The sequence below is a fragment of the Triturus cristatus genome, chromosome 8, assembly GCF_964204655.1.
Source record: "Triturus cristatus chromosome 8, aTriCri1.1, whole genome shotgun sequence".
NCBI classification, from domain to species: domain Eukaryota; kingdom Metazoa; phylum Chordata; class Amphibia; order Caudata; family Salamandridae; genus Triturus; species Triturus cristatus.
In genome coordinates, this window is record NC_140591.1 from 231664275 (window position 1) to 231686415 (window position 22141).

Below are 22141 nucleotides of genomic sequence, written 5' to 3' on the forward strand. Positions count from 1 at the left end.
CTAGAGCGAGAGACACCACAAGGCCACTCTGGGAGGATAACGGGGTTGCAACCATCAAACCCTGAATTGGTCAGGGTACCACACCCCCCTAAGTGGCCCCCGACTGCCCACTCTGTGATGGTACTCTCTAACAAACCATCACCACTGTTTGTGGAGGCTGGTGAGGAATAAGGGCAAGAAGCATTGGGGCCCCCGTGGCTTTATTTAGGTAGTCTGTCATACTCCGCTTTCCTGGATCAATGGCCTCTACTCACTCTTGAACAGAAACACTACCCACATTGGCATCTGGGATAGTGAGACAGGCTCCAAGGATCCTAACGGTGCCATATTCCCAGCTCCAAGTTGCTCTTTAGCTGCACGTGTTCCTGCCTGCGCTGATTGTGGCTATCAACCCCACTTCCTCTTCCTCTTGGCCTTAGTATGCACTCTGCCATAATGAGAGTTAGTGTTACCAGGGTTACAGTCTACGATAATTTCTCAGAATGCTATCTCCAACAGTTTCCTTGATTAAAGATGATAACAGCCAAAGCAGTGGCATGAAGAAGCACAGCATGCAAACAGGTAGCAAGTAAACAGCAAACAGCACCGGACCAACAAGAACCGGAACAGGTAGGAGGGAACACAGGTGGTTCCACAGAACACAAGCTGCATCTGCTCTCTAAAAAGGTTGTCTTTGTGCCCTGGGCTACCAATGCGGCAAATGCCTAAAGCGCCCCTCTTCTCATTCCCAGTCCTTGGTGCTACTGCCTAAAAAACTGAAATTAAGTGCACCAGATGCAACAGTAATGGATGGAATCAGTCCCCTCAGTAAGGAAAAGAGCTACCAGAGCCATTGCTGACACAGGTGAAAAACTGTGGGATGATAGGCAAGACAAATGAATCCCCTCCTCACCATTACCTCATTGTGGCACTCTATAACCATCCTGCTGCATATACTGCCTTTGACACTGGGTGAAAGGGACCCCCGTGCCGGTGTGGGAGGTGCAGTGAACTCACAGTTCACAGCGCATTTGCAAACTCCCCTACGTCGCGTTGGAGCGTATGCGTCCTCTCAGTGTCGGAACTCAGGATTCATTAGGACTCGCTGATGCTGCACTTTCTTAGTGTCGTAAATGGCGGTTTACAGCAGTGACGGAAAAGCCCTCAAGGGAAGCAGGGGGTTGGCACAAGATCCCCTCAGGGGGCAGTGAGCAGTGGCGGTGTATCCCCGCAGCAACCTAGCCGGCAGACTGCAGCTCAGTCTTCGCTCCTCCTCGTCAGTGTCACCACAATATTTAAAAAAAATACACATTGTGGTGTTTTTAAAATATAGACAGTATTTTATATATTTTATAAATCACAAGAAAAATGTACTGTTTCATAACATGTATAAAGATATATAAATTAAACATATGTATGGAAAACATCTCAAACAATTTTCATTATTTTGATAAAAAAAGGACCATTATCAAGATGTAATTCCACCAGTGGGGGAGAATCCAACAAGAATGTGTACAAACACATATCAAAATGGAAATCATGAAGAGGAAGCACAACATTAGAAAGTAAACAAACAATTAATGATGAATAATAATGAAAGATAATCAAATAGTCCAAATGAAATGATGGGACAAACATTTATTGTGAAGATAACAAATCAGTGTTACATTTGCTAAACTATTGTTCCAACCACTGTACTGTACTTTATGTTTTTACCTATCTATCATTGTTGATGATACTGATGTCTTGAACTATCACTAAAATGGAAATAAATAATTACCATATGTAAATCCATCCACCGCCATGCATGACCCGCGGGGGTATAGCTGCAGTGCTTGGCCCCCACATGCAGCCAACCCCAAGGTGCGCATGGCCTTTGGCCAACCCCTCCGAAAGCAGCCAAACTATGGGCCCCCTACCCCCATCGCTATTGGTCCTGTGGACCCCATCTTTTGGGGACAGGTGCATATTTTATGGGGAGAGGGGCATAGGGCCCAACTACCCGGCCGCTTTTGGTCTCGGGGACCACATCCTTCGGGGCCTGGATCCATATTTAACGGGATAGGGACACGTTGCCCCCCTCTAGGGCCAGTTTTGGCCCTGGGGACCCCATCTCCCAGGGCTCAGCCATATTTCAAAAAAAGGGGAAAGGGCACCTAGCCCTCTCCTCAGGCCGATTTCATACTTAGGGACCACAATAACCAGGGCTCAGCACCTATATAAATGGGGAGGGGCAAGGCTAACATTGGTAACTTAATGAGGGGGGCCCACACGGCACACCCATGGCCCCTGGGACTGGGACAGTAAGTAAATTCGAGATGTGCAGACCCCTGCAGCCTGGGGACTGTCTTTGCCCCAGGGCTTTGTTTGAGAGCAATGCGAGGTGCCACGCGGACCCCCAGAAGCCTTGGGGCCACCACCTCCCTAGAGCTTTAATTTGATTGAATGCGGGGGGCCACGCAGACCTTCCCACAACCCAGGTGCCCGCCACCTCCCTGAGGCTTTAGTTGAAAACAATATGGGGGGCAGCACGAACCCCAACTAGTACAGGGGACTTTTCTTAAATTGAATTAACAGGAATTCTGTGATTGGCTGGCCGCAACTTGAGCTGAGAGTTGCAGCCCCCATTTTACCTCATTGCAACTTTCCCCAGGGCTGAAACTAAATGGGTGAAAGTTGAATAAGTGGTCAGATTGCAGGTGCCCTGATCTCATGAGAAGGATATAGGGGTGTTTGAGGAACCCCTATTAGTAGAATATGCCTTAAGGAAGGCAATATTTTCCACTCACGGTGTTTGCTAATTCACTGTGACCATCAGCACATCCCCTCACAACGAATTAGCAAATATCAGTAAAAAGAATAAAAAAAATATATGTTTATACACACATTTTCAGTCTTACTTAGACAGTTGCATACCCACTTACAAACTCACTCTGAGACTCATTCACCCACTCACTCATCCACTCAGAAACTCACACACCCACTCAGAGACTCACTCAGAGGCTCATGCACCTACTCATAGACCCACTCTGAGACTCATGAACCCACTCACTAACCAACTCATATTCTTATGCACCCACTCAGAGACCCATTCAGAAACGTATGCACCCACTCACTCAACCACTCAGAGGCTTATGCACCTACTTATAGACTCACTCAGACACTCACACACCCACTCACAGACCTACTCAGAACTCACACAGCCACTCACAGCCCCACTCAGTGACTCACAAATCCAGTCACAGACCTATTCTGATACTTATGCACCCACTTACTCACCCACTCAGATACTCATACACCTATTCAGAGACTCACTCAGAGCCTCATGCATCCACTCATAGACCCACTCTGAGGCTCATGCACCCACTGACAGACCCACATATTGTCTTATACATGCACTCAGAGACCCATTCAGACACTTATGCACCCGGTCACTCACCCACTCAGAGGCTTATGCACTCACTCACAGACTTACTCAGATACTCATGTACCCACTCACAGACCTACTCACAGCTCCCACACAGCCACTCACAGACCCACTCAGAGACGCATGCACCCAGTCACAGACCTACTCTGAAACTCATGCACCCACTCACTCACTCACCCACTCAGGGGCGTATGCACCCACTCACAGACCCACACAGACTCATGCACCCACTCACAGACCCACACAGACACTCATAGATCTACTCATAGACCCACTTTGAGACTCATGCACCCACTCACAGACCAACTCATATTCATATGCACTCACTCACAGACCTACTCAAACACTCATGCACCAACTCACAGACCCACTCTGATATTCATGCACACACTCACAGACCTACTCTGAGATTTATGCACACATTCACAGACCCACTCATATTCTTATGCACCCTCTCAGAAACCCACTCAGACAGGTATGCACCCACTCACAGACCCACCCAGACCAACTCACAGTGCCACTCAGACACTCACTCACAGACCCAATTAGACACTTATGCATCCACTCATAGACCCATTCAGAGACTAATGCAGCTACTCACAGACTCATATACCCATTCACAGGCCTACTCAGACACTCATCACTCATGCACTCACTCACAGACCCACGTAGACACTCGTAAACCCAACTCACTCACCCACTCAGAGGTATATGCACCCACTCACAGACCCCCTTAGAGTCTCATGCACTCACTCACAGAAAAACTGTGACACTCATGCAACCACTCACAGACCCACTCAGACACTGATGCACCCTCTCATACCCACTCTGATACTCATGCCAACACTCACAGACCCACTCTGAGATTCTGCACCCAGTCACAGACCCACTCATATTCTTATGTACCCTCCAGAGACCCACTCACACATGTATGCACCCACTCACAGACCCACCCAGACCTACTCACAGTGCCACTCACACACTCATTCACAGACCCACTTACACACTTACACATCCACTCACAGACCCATTCAGAGACCCATGCACCCACTCACAGACCCACTCAGACACTCTTTGCACCCACTCACTGAAACACTGTGACACTCATGCACCTACTGATACACCCACTCAGACACTCATGTACCAACTCTCAGACCCACTCTGAGACTGATGCACCCACTCTTAGACCCACTCATATTCTTATGCACCCACTCAGAGAACCACTCAGGCACTCATAAACCCCCTCACCCACCAACTGAGAGGCGTATGCACCAACTCACAGACCCACTTAGAGACTCATGCACACACTCACAGACCCATTCAGATACTCGCACACCCACTCATACCCACTCTCAGACCCACTGAGACATCAAACACCAACTTACAGACCCACTATAAACTAACCAGTGCTACACCACTCAGTAGCTATGGGACAGAGCAGACACACTTAACCTAGGGCAATGTGTAAATTATGTATTTAGTACCAAAACAGTAATACATTCAAAATACTGGTCATTAAAAATCTCAAACTGAATTGGAAAAATAGATTACATTCTTATAAAGGAAATTACACCAGAAACACAAATGCCCAATAAGGGAAGAAGACACATATGTTTTTGAAGTTTTAACTGAAAATAGCACCAAAAGTGCACAAACCAATAAAAGTCTATGGTTGTTGTAGATCAAAAACTAAGTGTGATTTCAGGCCAACTATGATCAAGCACAGGTCAGATATGCCAAGCAGGTTATCCCAGTAAAATATATTCCCTGCGGAATTAGGGCTTGATGTTGAGTTGGCAGAAAGGGTGATCCATTGCAATGGCAATGGAGTATCCTCTCTACCAAACTGCAGTTCCTTCTGCCTCATTTAGAGTCGGACAAAACTTCAGTATGTCAGCAACAGACATGGATAATCCTCTGAAGGTCCACTGGATTAGGGAAAGTCGGAGGTTTGGTCATTTGTCCTCTCGCCCTATTAAGACTGGGTGGACAAATGGCCAGCTATTGCTTTCACACAACCTCATCCAAAACCTGATGGTAAGTGAAAGTAAAAACATTCCAATGACCCCAAGCCATGGGAGAAACTTGCATGGCAGGAGGGTCACAGTTTTTCTTTTTCAGAAAGAAAATCCCACTTTGGGAAAATAAAAAAAGATCTTGAAAGTATTTCAGAGGGCATTGTCATGTTGACGGAGCTGCACGAAAATGCACAGCAATACACTTTCCATGCATTCACAGTAACGTCTTTGATGGCACTTCCTGACAGTGTAAGAGATGTCTACTGGGGCTGTGAACATCTCTAGATGCAGGGTGGGTTACTTCAACCTTTAAATCAGACACTTAGTCTCAGAAATGGAAGTCTAAATCCTCCAGCAGTACAAAGTTGCAGGCTGTAACAAAGGAAGTCTTCTACAAGGCTGGATACCTTCTCACTGGTGATCCACTGAAATGGATTTGCTTTAGCAGAGAAGCTCCAAGCAAAAGAAACCTGTTTCTTTAGCCCAGCGAAGTAGCACCTTGGGAGGATTGGCTTGGGGGAATTGGTTCCAATTCTCCAGAAGTCTGGAAGTCCAAGATGTTTCTAAGTCAAATCTTTTCAGAGTTCTTAAAAGTAGTCAAATTAGACACAGCCAATGGTCCTAGGCTCTCAGGAACAGCACTTGGAGGTCACAACTCACTCCGTTTATACTGGTCTGCTGGGCGCTACAGTGAAAAGGCCTCTTGTAGCTTGTTGTGTCCCTGTAACCCCACAGAAAGTCAACCAACTGACCCTTGGAGTCCACCTCTTTGTAATGGGTACAGGTGGGAAAAAGTCCAGCTCCTCAGATGTCTTCACAAGTCTCAAAAAGGAGGTGCAGTCCTTGTTCTGGTCTTCCACAGGTCCAGGGAGGGTTTTGAAGAGGGCACATTCTGGTGCCATATTTATGTTTGGCACTAGCTACTGGATGAGGACCACTCCTGGCTCCTTCTGAACCATCATGATAAAAGTTCAAAGGGGCAGTCCTACCCACTTTTGCAGCAGTTCTTGTTTGCCATACTGCAAACAATATCACGGTGAACATTAGTCTTAAATCTAAGGTAGAGAAATCCTTCCTCAAGTCTGTAGAACCTGTGGCCAGGGAAACAAGCATTACCCTCCTCTGTGGTCAATCAAAACTAGGTGTGATGTGAGGATCTTCGATTTTCGATCGTGATCGAATCGACCCGCCATTTTTTGCTCCGCTGCCATTTTGTGTTGCCATCACTCAGGCAGCACGGCGAGCAAAGTCTATTCTGCTTTTTCTGCAGCTTCGTGTTGAAAATTGTCCTTCTGCCTCTATTTGCGAAGCTGTGTTAGGTTTAGCCGAGTACACTAATCCCTGTCTGGTTTTTCTAATCCCCGTCTCAACTATCTGTTGGTCCACACTATTCTTTCCTGACTTTATCTTATCGTCTGGCCTTCACTGTCCTCTGCTAGCATTCTCTCGTTTCACAACTGTCCTCCAACACACACAAACGTATCTCGCCACCTGCAAGTTAGTTACAAATCCATTAATGAATTAGTTTGAGGGAGGGCTGACAAACACAGTTGGAGCAGAGGTATCTTCGAGTCATCTGACACTTTTGTTTTCAAATCTCTCCTATTGGTTCTGTCCTATTTTCCAACTTTCCTTATTGGCTGTTTCTTGTATGCTCTGGGTGTCTACTTGGTTAATGTATATATTATCTATATGGTATAAAAGATTGTGCACCACAGAGTGAAGTGGCAGTCTCCTAAGAACCTACCTTGTGTACTTCTGGGACAACTGTACTAGCTGCAGCTAATAAATCTGATCTTCTAACGCCTAACAGAGTGTCCCGTGTCTCTGTGTAGCTGAGCAGGTGAACCCAGGAGATTAAGGCGTACCCTGCGCCGCCCGGTCCAAAAGGTTCTGGTTCTTCAACTGGCGCCCAACGTGGGGCGGCTTCAGTGGTACCGGTTCTGCCTGAAGGTCATGAGGAACCCTGCAAGAAAATTCCGGAGGGTTCGTGAGCCACCTCAAGCGACCCCTGTATGTCGAAAGTGGTCCGAAGGTCTTTTTCAGCGCGGTTACTCCTTCCTGACGGCTACTAACGACCGCTGCCCTGACTGCTGCCCTGCCTTGGCCCTTTCTTTGATGATGTATGGTAAGGCGAGACGATAGACGGGCCTCTGTTGGTGTGAGAAGACGTCCTTAGTTAAGTATCTTCGTCGGTCGCGCCCACAATTTTTGTCCTTTGTTTTCATAGTATTTGTAGTCCTTAGTCTTCGAATATTGCAATAATCGAAACCGAGGGTAAGTGCATTTGTGCTGCGTAAACTGAGTTTTACTCCCTTGAAGTTTGTGAACAGCCAGGTAAAATCGTGAGATGCCTTGTCTGACTAAGTTTGGAAAAATTGGTTGCTTTGGTTGTAATAGGGATTCCCGACTTGAGGACTCTTGTCCGATTCCTTCGGTTGGAACTCCCACATATGAGCTCTATTCGAAACATGGTATTGGCCCCATTGCCTTTAACGAGACATGGACCCGATACACGAAGAAAGATGGTGTTTTAAAATGGCCAGAAAATGGTAGCTTTGATCTCGATGTGCTAGATAATTTGGAAGCAGTCCTATTCAAAAGAAAAGCCCGGCCGGCAATGTTTGACTCTCTTCGCCTTTGGCGTAAGGAAGCCAAACAGAAAGAAATTAAGCAAGCAAAACGAGATAGGAAAGCACAGGGTATGACGATTATACAGGCTGCTCAACAATTCAAAGATGATGAAGTTGATAATGCAACTGAAATTTCAGAGAGACAGCATCGCATGGCGATAGATAAATGCTATCCGGTGTTGCATGTTTCCCCTTCTGAAAACAAGAAAGATATAGGAGAAGATCCCCTAATGTCCCATTTATTGAGGTTGCCTCTGCCCTATGCACAAAGTGCTAATGCACCCCAATTATTACAGCCTGTTCAGCCGCCAGCGGTACCTCCGCTTGTTCCGGCTCTTCCTCATTTGCCTCCTCCAGTATTACCGCCTCCGCCAGTGTTACCATTAACTTCAACTTCTTTGCCCTCATCTCCTGATCTTAGATCTCCTTTGCCTTCTGCTCCTCCTGCAATTATCGTTTCTTCTCCTGTCGGTTCTCCTAATACTTTGTCTCCAATTCTTATGTCTAATTCTCCGTCTGTGCGTAAACGTCTCACAGACACTGTCACTGGTATTCTATCTCCTTTCTATGGAGCTTTAAGTGTGTCTCCGGCTTTTGCTCGAAGACAATCTCGTAATCAGTTCCCAGATTTTGAAGAACGAGAAAGGCTAGACTCTCTCGCACGTAAATGGATCAAGAAGGGTCCTAAATACAGTGTGTCCGATATTATGCCTACTATCTCACAATGGAATGCGCCTACGCAGAGATATGTTTTTAATGTAATGTGCGATACTTTCATTAAAGAATGGGAAAATGTGGATTCGAGTCCGATCCCACAAGATTTGTTAGATGTTCAGGCTGATTTTGATAAAGGACTTATTGTGGGATCTAAGGTTGAGAAAGCTGTAAGGACACTTATTTCTTATAGGTCTTTGTTGTTCTCTCAGGCTTTTCTTGATTCTGATCCGTCGGTTAGACGAACACAGAAAAGCTATCCCATGAGAGAGGTTCCTCCAGTATGGAAGGAAGAGGTTGCAGCAGTAGGTGCTAATCCACTTATTCCTGCTCATTTTCAGCGTATATGGGTACATGTTCCATGGAAGCGATCTGAAGTCTTGGCTCTTAAGCAGACTTTACCAGATCCTCGTAAGAACCCTGCAGGTTATTACAAAGAATTATCGCAGACAGTAGATGCCTGCATCATGAATTTAGCTGATATCGACATCTTGATGGGAAATGTGGTCCCACAGACAATATGGGCTAAGATTCGCAAAGAGAATCACGCACAGGAATTAGGTGCTACTTGGGATGTTATAACTACCACAGATAGAGACCAAGTGGGTGGTGCAAAGCCTGAAGCTTTGATTACGGAACTCCCTGGTAGAATCATTACATTAATGAAAACTATGATGCCTGCATTGAGAGTTAACTGCAATAAATTAGCAGCATGTAAGCAGAAGAAAGACGAGAGTGTCTCTGATTTCTTTACTCGTTTTGAGGAGACATTTATCGATCACAGTGGTCAGGATATGGCTACAGAGGGTGGACAGCGATTATTTGTGGACAAATTCGTATTTAATTTGCTTCCCGAGCTGTCACACAAATTGAAAGACTCTGAAAGTTCATGGGCTGTTTCTTCTTCTGCCCAGATATTGGCTACTGCACAATATTATGAGAATAGAGACAAAGAAGAGAAGGAGAAGCAAGAGAAAAAGATGAAAGAATTAAAAACGAAGGTTCTCTTGCAACAAGCTTATCCTCCTCGCTATGTTCAGCCTCAGTTTCAACAACCTCCGCAGTTTCAGAGGTTGTATCAAAAACCTGAATCATATATTCCGCGACCTTTGTTAGGACCTAATCAATGTGCCTATTGTAGAGAAGAAGGTCATTTTAAGAATAGTTGTCCGGTTTTATTACAGCGCAATGGAGCGTTATCTGCTCCACGAGGTCGTGCTGGCCTCCAGTCAGCAAACAGAGGTAGAGGTCGAGGTGTGTTGACTCAAGAACAGCGTGCCCTTCCTTCTCCCAGTTCTGTGAACTGTTTTGATCAGCAAAATGTTAGGTCTACGCAATATTATAATTAGGGCTCCCGGTTTTCCGTTTAAACGGGGTTTTACATATAAATACAGACGGAAAACAAGTTTTCCTTTGTCTGTATTTATATGTAAAAACGGGAAAATACTAGCGCATTTTGCGGCGCTGCCGTGCTCCAGCAGAGAGTTGCAAAACAGGATGGTATGGTGATTGCTCACCACAGAGTAAGCATCGCCTCTGGCGTTATCAGTTTTTACAACAAAGCCTCGTTTAGAAGTGACTGGTCTTTTAACGACCTGTGAAGTACTCGGGTACGGCTGGCAGCACAAAAACCCGGGAAGCTGTCTCAGTCCGGACTATTGAATTAATTTAAGGGAAGAAATGCATCTTCAACAATGTTTCATGCTTAGCAATTTCTCCGTCCCGAAGGAGGGTTGCACCCCGTTAAAGAACTTCACAGGTCTTATTTCGGTCAAGATTAACATATCACTACGGAGACAGTGGAGCGTTGGATTGAACTCTCTGCAGTTACAAGTGTACATATGACATCTTAAAGACTGTGGCTGATACAAGACTCCTTGAACTGTGTGTGATGTTTTTGTCATGTCATTTTTAGTCATATTTTGTTTTAGGTGTTTTCACTTTTCGAGTAATGAAACAAGCATTCATGTTGTTTTATAATTCATGTCATTTTGTTTTTACTAATTATGTAGCGGGGTAATGAGTCACGGGGTTGGGAGCACGTAGAGTGATTGGGCACATGTAGATGTGAATGTGGTTTAAAACAGGTGCGAATGGTTGTGATGCTGCATGATGGTCGATAACTCGAAGAAATGGAGACGAGGAAGTTATGTTGCAGGTAGAGATTTCAATGAGGTGATTCATTTTACAGAACTGATAGATGGGGTAGATGGGAGCTCGGCATACAGATTAGAGGCATACGGGGAGAGATGAGAGGGGCACGATCGTGTCAGTTTGGATTGGATTGAGAAGGTGGCAAACTCATTAAGGATTATCAGGAGACGGGTAAGATGTGAGATTTGTATTCAGATGTCAGTGACTTGGAGAGAGAAGAGGGGGGAACGAGTGGTGGGATGGGTTTGATTCACAAGGATAGCTAGAAAGCAGAACGGCATTGGGTAGTGCATTGTGGGAGTTGTGGTTTCCATCAAAGGACTGGAGTGTGGGGTATAGTAGAGGGGTGAAAGAGTCATTGGTACAATAAGAAGATGGACAAGATGAGAGTTTGGGAGGGAGATAGAAGTTATATAGAGAGATATGGGAGAGGTATGAGCGGCAGAATGGGTTTGATGCACAAGGATATATGGTGATTTTTATTTTTTTAGAATTATAAGGAAACAGTAAAATGCAAGCCACCCTCACTGTGCAATCTGTGTCAGTTAGGGTATGGAAAATCCCGATATTTTTCCCAATTCAAAAATGATAACATGAAATTTAGAAAGCAGTGTTGGGCACATAAACGCATGCTTTTTCAGGCAGCATATTACTCTTGTCTAGTGCTTAATTTGAATTGAGTTGCTTCCAGGTGTTTATAGCGGGGCACAATTGGGTTGTAGTTGAAGGCAGAGTGAGTTTCTCTCAGTGGGGCAGTATGGTGTACAGTGTGGGAGAGGAGGTGGCACTCTGTGCCGATGACAGAAACTGCAAGGCTCTGAGACAAATTTCTTTTGATAGCACTTTTAGGCGTATTTGGGACATTCTGCGAATGGCAAAGTTTTCAGATTAATGTATTGTGTTAACCAATAACAAACAAGTGCATGTGTGCATTGTCAATTTAAATAGATGTGGAAAAATACTAGCTGCAGCATCGTCTTTTACTTGTGGGAAAAATAAATATGGATAAATACAGATAAAATGGCCCAAAAATAAATATGGATAAATACAGACGGAAATGGCAAAAAAATAAATACCATAAAACCGGGAGCCCTAATTATAATGAAGATTATTATATTGAAAACGGAAATGAGAGTCTTCATGCTAACTAGGACAGCCATGGACAAAGTAAGGGAGTTGTGTCGGTTCCAGTAGATCAGAATGGACCTTATGTTAACGTCACTACAATGGGTGTTTCAGAGCCATTTCTTCTAGATACTGGGGCAATGAGAAGTTCTATCATTCATTCCAAACTCCCTGGGGCACCTTTGTCCGGCTTAACGAATGTTTCTGTAGGATTCTCTGGCGCCCCTGTTCGTAACCCAGTTTCTTGCCCTTTGCCTATTACAATTGGCCCTTATGACTTGGAAGCTCCACTTCTCTTGATGAATGGTTGCGGTGAGAATCTGTTGGGCTTAGATCTATTGAAAAGAATGCATGCTACGATATATTGTTCTCCTACGGGTGTACATCTTACCTTGGGACGGAAACTGACTTCTCCAATGTATTTGTCCAAAGATCAGTTTCCACCTGAATTGCTTTCTCTTCCAGCAACGCTTTGGGCCACGGGTCCGAAAGATGTGGGTTGTCTTGAGATTCCACCTTATGTTGTCACTCTTAAGCCTAACGTTGAATTACCACGTATTACGCAGTACAGGATTTCTACTGAAGGTGAACAAGCACTTTTGGAAATCATTCATGACTTGATTCAGAAGGGTGTGGTTGAAGAAACGAGAGGTAACACATGCAATAGTCCTATTCTTCCTGTTCTTAAATGCACTGATCCTTCTCAGCCACCTGTATATCGTTTTGTGATTGATCTCCGGGAGGTAAACAAAATTGTTGTACCACAGTTTCCCGTAGTATCAGATATTACTGCTTTGTTGACAATGATACCTTCTACAGCGACCTGGTTTTCTGTTATCGATCTAAAGAATGCCTTCTTTAGTATTCCTATTGCAGAAGAGAGTAGGGATATTTTCAGTTTCTCTCTTGGAGGCCGAAGCTTCCGGTTTAAGCGCGCACCTCAGGGCTATTGTGAAAGTCCCTCTATTTACAGCCAAGCTTTAAAAAGTCATCTTGATACTTTTCATTTGCCGTCTGGCGCTGCTCTTATCCAGTATATGGATGACTTGTTAATAGCTGGTGATTCAGAAGAGATTTGCAAAAACGTCACTGTTGCATTGTTACGCCATTTGTTTGGTCTGAATTATAAGGTTTCACCCTCCAAACTACAATACATTCGTAGAGAGGTTACCTACTTGGGTCATCTCCTATCAAAGGAGGGACGACGATTAACGCCAGAACGAATTCAAGCGATTACGCAAATGTCTGTGCCATCCACACAAAGGGAGGTACGTGCCTTTCTGGGTATCACCTCTTATTGTAGGCAATGGATCCCTAACTTCTCTCTGATAGCCAAACCTCTGTTGGCCCTCACTTTGAAAGATACGCCTCAGCCCCTTCCATGGACTGATGAGTGCCAAGAGTTTTTTCGATTTATGTACTGCTCTATGTTCCGCTCCTGTATTGGGTACCCCTGATTACAGTAAGCCTTTTATGCTCTATGTTCACGAAAGGGAAGGTTGTGCGTTGTCAGTTTTAACACAGTGATTTGGAGACAAGCAGCGGTCATGTGCCTATTTCTCAGCTACGTTAGACCCAGTAGCTAAAGCATTGCCCAGTTGCCTCAAAGCGACAGCAGCAGCAGCAATTTCTATCCGACAGTCTGCTGGAGTAGTGTTGGATAACACTCTCATTGTCATGGTACCACATACAGTGGATACCTTACTAAATAGAACGAAAACACAGCATCTTACGAGCGCTCGTCTAACTGGATACGAGCTGACGCTGTTGGCTAGCCACGTACACATCAAACGATGTAATACCCTAAATCCAGCCACTCTGTTGCCTCTTCCAGATGAGAAAAGTGTTGAGGAGCAGCATGATTGTTTCTTTCGTACTGAAGAAGAGACGAAAGGAAGAATTGACTTGAAAGATACACCGCTAGAGAACCCAGATGGAACTCTATGGGTAGAGGGTTCTTGTTTTAAAATGCCGAATGGGGATACAGTTTCAGCCTATGCTGTAACTACTTTGTATACGGTTGTGGAAACAGCACGTATTAGGCATAATTCAGCCCAAGCAGCAGAATTGATAGCTTTAACAAAAGCATGTGTGTTGTCGAAAGAGAAGAGAGTGAACGTGTACACCGACAGCCAATATGCCTTTGGTGTAGCGTTCAACTTTGGGCGTCTTTGGAAGGAAAGGGGATTTCTTGCTTCACATGGCACCAAAATACAACATGGTCAGTTAGTGACTGATCTCCTTGAATCATTTGCCTTACCTACCCAAATAACGATTGTGAAGTGTAGTGCACACAAAAAGATTACGGATGACGTTGGTCGAGGAAATGCATTCGCAGACGAGGTAGCGAAAAAGACAGCGAGAGATGCAACAAGTCGAATGTATGTGGCGGGTCCTGCAAATTGGGTTAGAGAGAGAAGAATGTTGAGGATACAGTGGAGAGTGTACGAGCGATTCAGAACGAGGCTTCGGAGAAACAGTTGAGCATGTGGAGAGAAAGTACAGGAATGTTAGATGAGATGGGTTGTTGGGTGGAATTATCTGAACACCAACGTTGGCTGTTACCAGATGCCTATGTGCTTCCAGTGGTCACTATGGCACATTGTCCAGCCCACTTAAGTGCGAAAGGTATATGCAAACTTCTGGCTCCAGTGTGGCAAAATGACAAAATCCCAAAATGTGCAGACAATGTAGTGAAACATTGTATTGTTTGTTTGATGTACAATCCGGGAAAGGGAACCCCAACTCCAGCAGGTCATTTTGCTCCTCCGACATATCCATTTGAGGTGTTGCAGATCGACTATATTCATATGGAGCGATGCAACAGCCTCAAATATGTTCTGGTGGTAGTATGCGCCTTTTCAAGATGGATAGAAGCATACCCTCTAAAGGACAACACAGCCTTATCCACAGCCAAAATCCTATTGAAAGAATTTTTCCCCCGGTTTGGTCTACCGCGCATTGTCTGGAGTGACAATGGGAGCGAATTTGTTGGCCAAGTCATGCAGAAAGTTTGTACGGGTCTTGGTATCAAACAAAAGTTTCATGCGGCAAATCATCCACAATCAGCGGGTTTAGTAGAATTCTACAACGGTACATTGAAGTTGAAATTAGCGAAGATTCAGGCTAGTACAGGACTCAATTGGCCAGATGCTTTGCCATTAGCTCTACTATCCACCAGAACTGCAGTACACTCTCGTTTGGGACTTACCCCTTACGAAGTGGTTTTTGGACGCCAGGCTAATGTATGGGGAGTCCCTCGCCCTAAGAAATACTCAGACTTGCCATATCCAATGTTGATTGATTACTTGCATGATCTCATGACTAAATTGCGTGTTCTCCATAAACAGGTTCAGAGTGCTTTACCAGAGGCTTCCACAGACCAAGGTCATTCCATCCGACCAGGTGACTGGGTCTGCATCAAAAACTTTCAGAAAACGAGAAATTTGGAGCCCAGATGGAGGGAGCCCCGAATGGTCTTGTTCACCACGAGAACAGCAGTTAAAGTCGAGGGAAAGAAGAATTGGATTCACGGTGTGCATTGCAAAAAAGTGCCTTTGCCCTTCCCTTACGATCAATGGGTGCGTAGGGGCATTGGTGACTCTGAGAGCGAAAAGGTTCCACGATTCGTACCCTTTAATGATGCACGCCTGAATGGGACACTGTCTGAGAAAGAGGACAACGATATTTTACAGGAAACACTACCATCACATCGTCGATTAGATACAACCAATCCACGAACATTGTTTCAAAATCAGAAGGTTCCTGGAAAGAAACGATACCACCTGAGACCTAGACAAAAGAACACTTAAGATTTTTCTCTCTTGTGTAGTATTCGGTCCCGGTTGCAGGGTCACGGTAGGAGTCTTAATTGTGACCTGAATAGTGGCAATAGGCCGGCAGGACTTGCAGTGTCATAGGACGGCAGACAATCATAATTGAGTGATCGAGGAAGATTGCCGTGAGCATCCATTAGAACAATGGAAACTACACCAAACAAAAGAGAGAGAAAAGATGAAATGAAGAAAGAATCCTGTAAATCAATGTACAGTCGTTTTAATATAACCTTATGTGTTATTATATTATTGTGTATTGTTTTGGCGTTTATGGGTTGGATTGCTTATGCTCTGCAGCAAAAAGTTGTCTCTCCTTCTTCCTCTTCGTCATCTTCTACTGCAGTGTTTTTCAACCTTTTTTGGGCAAAGGCACACTTGTTTCATGAAAAAAATCACGAGGCACACCACCATTAGAAAATGTTAAAAAATTTAACTCTGTGCCTATATTGACTATATATATAAAGTAATTCCCTTGAATAGGAATCAAATAAACACAAAGAAAGTATTTTATAATTACTTTATTATGAAATAGTAAGTAAACAGAAATATGAAAAATTATAAAATACTTATTGATCAGTGCGCAACCTGGGCCTGTTTGGCTGAACACAAAGCTGATATTCTGGCTGGAATCGAAGAAAGACACACACGTAGCTCTTCGTCAACAGCTCTCAGTCTCTCTCTGTATTTAGTTTTTATAGCAATCATGCTTGAAAAGCTCATCTCACACAGATATGTAGTGGAAAATGGGAGCAATGTCAAAATAGCTTTGTTTGCCAGAAGGGGGAACTCCTTGGCAGTATCCAACCAAAAACTATCCAAAGGTAGATCAGCAAATCTTAGCTTGAAACCACGATTTTGCCTCAGTTCAGTTAGTTCCTCCTGCTCCTGTAAAGTCATGTCCTTTCCACCAACTGATGCTGAGCTATAAGGGTCCCTAACCCAGTCAAGGCATTCAGTGGAGACTGAAGAGAAATAAAATGACAACCTCTCCTCGAGAGTTTTTAAATGTTTAACTATTATTTCACACAGTGCAGCAGTGTGAACACCTTGCCATTGCTTGGTGAGTGTGAACATTTCAAGATTGCCACTTTCCACGTGTTGATGCCAGAGTTGCACCTTTGAACGGAATCCATTTATTTTATCTGTACTTGTAAGCAGGTTTTCATTTCGGCCTTGCATTTGTGTGTTCAGTTCATTCAGATGATGAAATATATCTGCCAGGTATGCCAGCCTTGCACACCACTCATCACTTACAAGCAGCTTTGCGTAATCTGGCCTCTCATTTGTCAGAAACAATTTAAGTTCCTCCCGCAGCTCATACACACGAACCAAGACCTTGCCACGCGACAACCACCAGACCTCCGTATGAAACAGCAAGGTTTTATGCTTCGCTCCCATCTCCTCACACAAAGCTGCAAATATGCGACTTTTCAGGGGTCGTGACTTTACAAAGTTTACCATGCGCACAACATCATCCAACACATGAACTAGGTCTGCTGGTAAAGTCTTGGCTACGAGGGCCTCACGGTGTAAAAAACAATGCGTAACAATCACATCTGGATTTCTTTCCTTCACTCTGCTTACAAAGCCTTTGGTGCGCCCGACCATGGCTGCAGCTCCATCGGTGCAGACACTTGTGCAGTTTTCCCACTTAAGTCCTCCTTGTTCAAGGTATTCTGATGTGACCCGAAAAATTTCTTCTCCTGTTGTTTTTTCTGGCAATGCCTTGCAAAAAAAGAAGTTTTCTCTAATTGCATCACCATCAACAAAACGCACATTGGCCAAGAGTTGAGCATGTCCACTGATATCAGTAGACTCGTCAAGTTGCAATGCAAATTTCTCACTGATACGGATCTTTTCCAAAACCACACTTTCGATGTCTGCAGACATGTCATTAATACGTTTGGAAATTGTGTTGTCTGAGAGAGGGACTTTGGCTATTTCCTTAGCTGCTTCAGGTCCGAGCATCTCCTCTACAATAGCTTTGCAGGCGGGAAGTATTAATGTCTCTGCCACAGTGTGCGACTTTTTTGACTTGGCTATAAGTTCAGCAACTTGATAGCTAGCTTTAAGAGCTCTTTCATTTACCTTTGTGGTTTTTCTCATGAAAGTTGCCTGTTTCTCCGTGTTTTCGCGCAGGCGAACAAAATAGTCCGCATTCTTGTTTTGAAGCGAAGGGTGTTTCGTTTGGAGATGGCGTTTAAGTTTGCTTGGGACCATAGCACTGTTAGCTAGCTTTTCACCACACACCACGCACAGTGGAGTTGGTTTGTTTGCATCTCCGGTGACAGTAAATCCAAATGAAATATAGCTTTCGCTATATTGCCTTGTGCCAGAGAATTTGCTTGAGCTAACCATCTTTGCTTTCTTTTGATCCCCACTCATACTTGGGCTCTCATCCGGCTCCAAATTTTGTTCAGAGTCCAGTTGTTTCCTTTTCAAAAACGTGTCCATCACTGCAGTATCTCACTGTCACTCAGTACTAGGCATACACAAGGACGCTGCACCTGCAAGTTACCTATAAAAGAAATTTAAGATTTGTATCTATAAGGAGCAAATTGTGACTGGATGGTTTCTCAGACTCAGAGAGCCCTTGATGCCAATTTTAAGGTTTAACTACAAACGTTACGTCTGCCCAATTCATTATTAGTACTCATTGTGTATAAAGACTGATATGAACCACACAGTACTAGTATAACGCTTGCTCGTCTCTCTAGTCTGGAGACAAAGGTTAGTGCTGCTACAACCCATGCGGAATTCTCTAAAGATAGTTAATTTCTGCAACAGATATTGGGTGACCATGTCAATTTTTATTAAACAGACACTTTTGTAAATACATCTTGCCTCAAGCATCACTCAAAACTGCTCTCTACCCACAGACTAGGTGCGCAATAGCTTTCCTTGATACATGCAAGCTTATGATCACACCAAAATCCATTCCACAGGAGTGAAAACCATGGACCACATCACAGAAGCACATCTGGAACTCACTCAAGGACATGCGCTGAACCCCTCATACTTCAGCTTTAACCTAAGTTTCCACTTAGTGGTAATAAGTTATTATAACAATCGGCTCAGCCAATCCACCCTGGTAGCCAATTAGGAGAAAACATCGACTAAAAAAAAAAAACAGAGCGCAGCCTCATTGATTATTATGGATCTCCTTAGTATTGTGAAAAGACAATCAATTATTAGACCAGAAGGAAGGGTAATGTTACAGCTGCAATTTAACAACTCCATGGAAAGGAGGAGAGCTATTGATCTTTATACGGCATGCCGGAGCTTATTGAAATAAATTGAGATTCACTTAAGCTTAAGGAGGCGCGTGCAGGCTGTTAGGACGAATCAACATTTGTGAAGTAGGAATGGTTGCGCCGGGCTCTAGTCTCGTGCACGAATTAAAAATACAACTTCCAGAATAATAATTATTACATAACGATGGCTTCTTAATTAATTTAAACTCAGCATATTGCCGACATTTCTTGTTGTGCAAACTCCTAAAATGGAATAATTCCTGGAAGTTGATTTGCTCTGCCAATACACGTACCACACAGATAGTTGAACATTTTCTCACATATCTGTTTCAGTTGAGTGAAAGTGACAAGGGGTAGGTTGAGAAGTCACAAAGGATGCAACTGTGTGTAACTCGTAACACATCTTCCAAGCTTTACCACCAAGAACCCTTCCCACTGCCCTTCTGTTGGCTGCTAAAGACAGCTTAGCCCCGCTGAGAACTCAGTGCAACATGCATCCATGGGTGTGTATCCCAGCGCCTGCTCATCCGATCCTTCCTCCATGATCAGTGAATGAGTACCACTGTTTTGGGTAATATTAAAACCTGGGTGTTGCCAAAGGAGCTGCGAGGCTACTGCTGTGCACTGCAGACAACGCTCTTATAGTCAGGTCTGAAAGTCATACCGGGATTGCGCGAATGACGGGTAAGTACGCAATTTATCTTAAATGTATGGAGGCTACCGCGCTACTACACCATTGTTGGAGAGACTAACTCAGACTAGTTTAGCGGCCATCACTGTTGACTTGTTTAGCTGTTTAGGTCGGAGCGGCCTCTGAAAATCCAATTACTTTTTGTGATGCTACCAAGTACTACCAATTAAAAAAATCCGTGACAGGATCCCTCCAAATGCAGACATAACGCACATCTACCGTTAAGCGCTCTCTATCAATGAGCTTTAAAAATGGCTCTACAATAGACCCAGAGACCTGGTATTAGTCAGGTCAAGTAGATTAGTAGAAAGCATAAGAATACTCTGGATAGGAGGAAATTAAACATTAAATACCTGCGGCCTGGTCTGGATCCGGATGCGGTCTCTCAGTGCCGACTCCCGCCGAGTCCTGGTCTCTGTCCGTCAGTCCTCCTGCTCCGGTCCTCCTGGTGACGCGACGTCTTCTTCTCTCCGCTGCTGCGCACACTGCGCTCGGGCGGGAAGGAAGTCGGAAGATACTGCTCTGTGATAGGTCCAGGCTGGAGTCTGGACCAATCACAGCCCGGACATCCGAGGAGCGCCAAAAACCCCACCCCCACCATACCCAGGATACAGTCCGGTGCCCGCCGCCCGGCCTAGTGGGGGAAAATTTATTTTGTAAAAAATTTTTGGGAATGTTTCCATTTTTCCCACGTTTTCCCACGGCACACCAGGCAACATCTCGCGGCTCACTAGTGTGCCGCGGAACAGTGGTTGAAAAATGCTGTTCTACTGTCTCTCCACATCTCTTTCATACCCTTCCTCAACATGAACTCATTAGAAGAGCTGAATACTACAATTCCTTTGTCCAGTTGTTGCATCAACACCAGTAAGTGGTCAATACGACTGACTGTTGGGTGTGTAGTCTTATGCCACATACCACAGAGAAAGGAATGCCATATTTGGTTCTCCCGTTCTCTTCTGAGGGTTCCGCTTGGGCTTATTTTGTTATTTTCTCTAATACCTACCAAAGTAAGTTCAAACGCTCCATTAGTTCACATGTTGGTGGTCCAGATTTTAGTCATAGACCATTAATTAAAGGAATGGTAGCTATGGCTAAAATCATGGAAAATAGTAAGATTTCCATTGATGAAAGAAAAGCATATACAAACTGGAACGTCACCCATTATGTCTCTAGTCTTAGTGATAAAATCAAACAAAGAAAATCTCCGCCCATTTAAACGATTCCTCATCAGGGAAATTTCTGTCTACAAATTTATGATCGCTCTTCTGACACCATACAAAGAAATAACTGTTCCCACACGTACGTTTATTCCTCTCAGAACTCGCCTCCTCTAGTGCCATCTCAAGGTACCTATTTCATTTGCTATAATAGAGCTTACACATGGTTACCCACAGGTTTTTCTGGCACCTGTTATATAGCTTTCCTTCTTCCCCCTACATACACCGCTTCTGCAAACTATCATCGAAACAGATATGGCAGAGGGATTATTGATTCGAAAGACACAGCAGGAAAAGAGGGAGGAGATTTCCTCAAAGGATTTCTTCCTTTTTGGGGTCCAATGGCCAATAGCAGAAATATAAAGCAACTAGTCCGTGTCGTAGAAACCACAATAAACATCACTGTAGGAGCCTTAAGTAATATCACGGCAGAACTACAGGCGGACCGTCTTATGACCTTACAAAATCGAGTTGGAGTGTGCAAATTGATCGGGTCAAGTTGCTGTATTTTCATACCTAATGACGCTCCGACAGTATACCAAGCTATCTCCAAGTTGCATATAATCTCTGAGTCGATTCACCAGGACGAAGGAGATTGGTCCTTTTCGGAGTGGTTTTGGGGACTACTGTCCAAATGGGGTTGGAAAACATTGATATTTCTCGGAATAATTTTGACCATTATTTTCTCCTGCTGCCTTTGTATGCCCATCTGTGACCAATGTGCTACTATGTGCATCCCCTAGCCCAAATCGCCCAGAACAGAAAATATAAGAATGATGTTACAGCAACAGCTCGATGACCTCATGGCTATCGACATCGACTCAACTTAACATGAGTCTACCTTGCCTGATTTCTGGCAAAAGGAGGGTCTGAGGAACTTCTATTTTCGATCGTGATCGAATCGACCCGCCATCTTGTGCTCCGCCGCCATTTTGTGTTGCCATCACTCAGGCAGCACGGCGAGCAAAGTCTATTCTGCTTTTTCTGCAGCTTCGTGTTGAAAATTGTCCTTCTGCCTCTATTTGCAAAGCTGTGTTAGGTTTAGCCGAGTACACTAATCCCTGTCTGGTTTTTCTAATCCCCGTCTCAA

General features: G+C 44.4%; 1 protein-coding gene across 1 annotated transcript in view; it reads right to left on the reverse strand.

Annotated features, from left to right (window-relative positions):
* LOC146801897 (zinc finger BED domain-containing protein 5-like) overlaps window positions 1–18340 on the reverse strand; it is a 32059-nt gene extending 13719 nt beyond the window's left edge. Inside the window, exon 1 of the mRNA XM_085623719.1 lies at window positions 17471–18340. Coding sequence (XP_085479845.1) covers window positions 17471–18340 — 870 coding nt within the window. The remainder of the gene's footprint in view (window positions 1–17470) is intronic.
* Between the last annotated feature and the right edge of the window lie 3801 nt (window positions 18341–22141).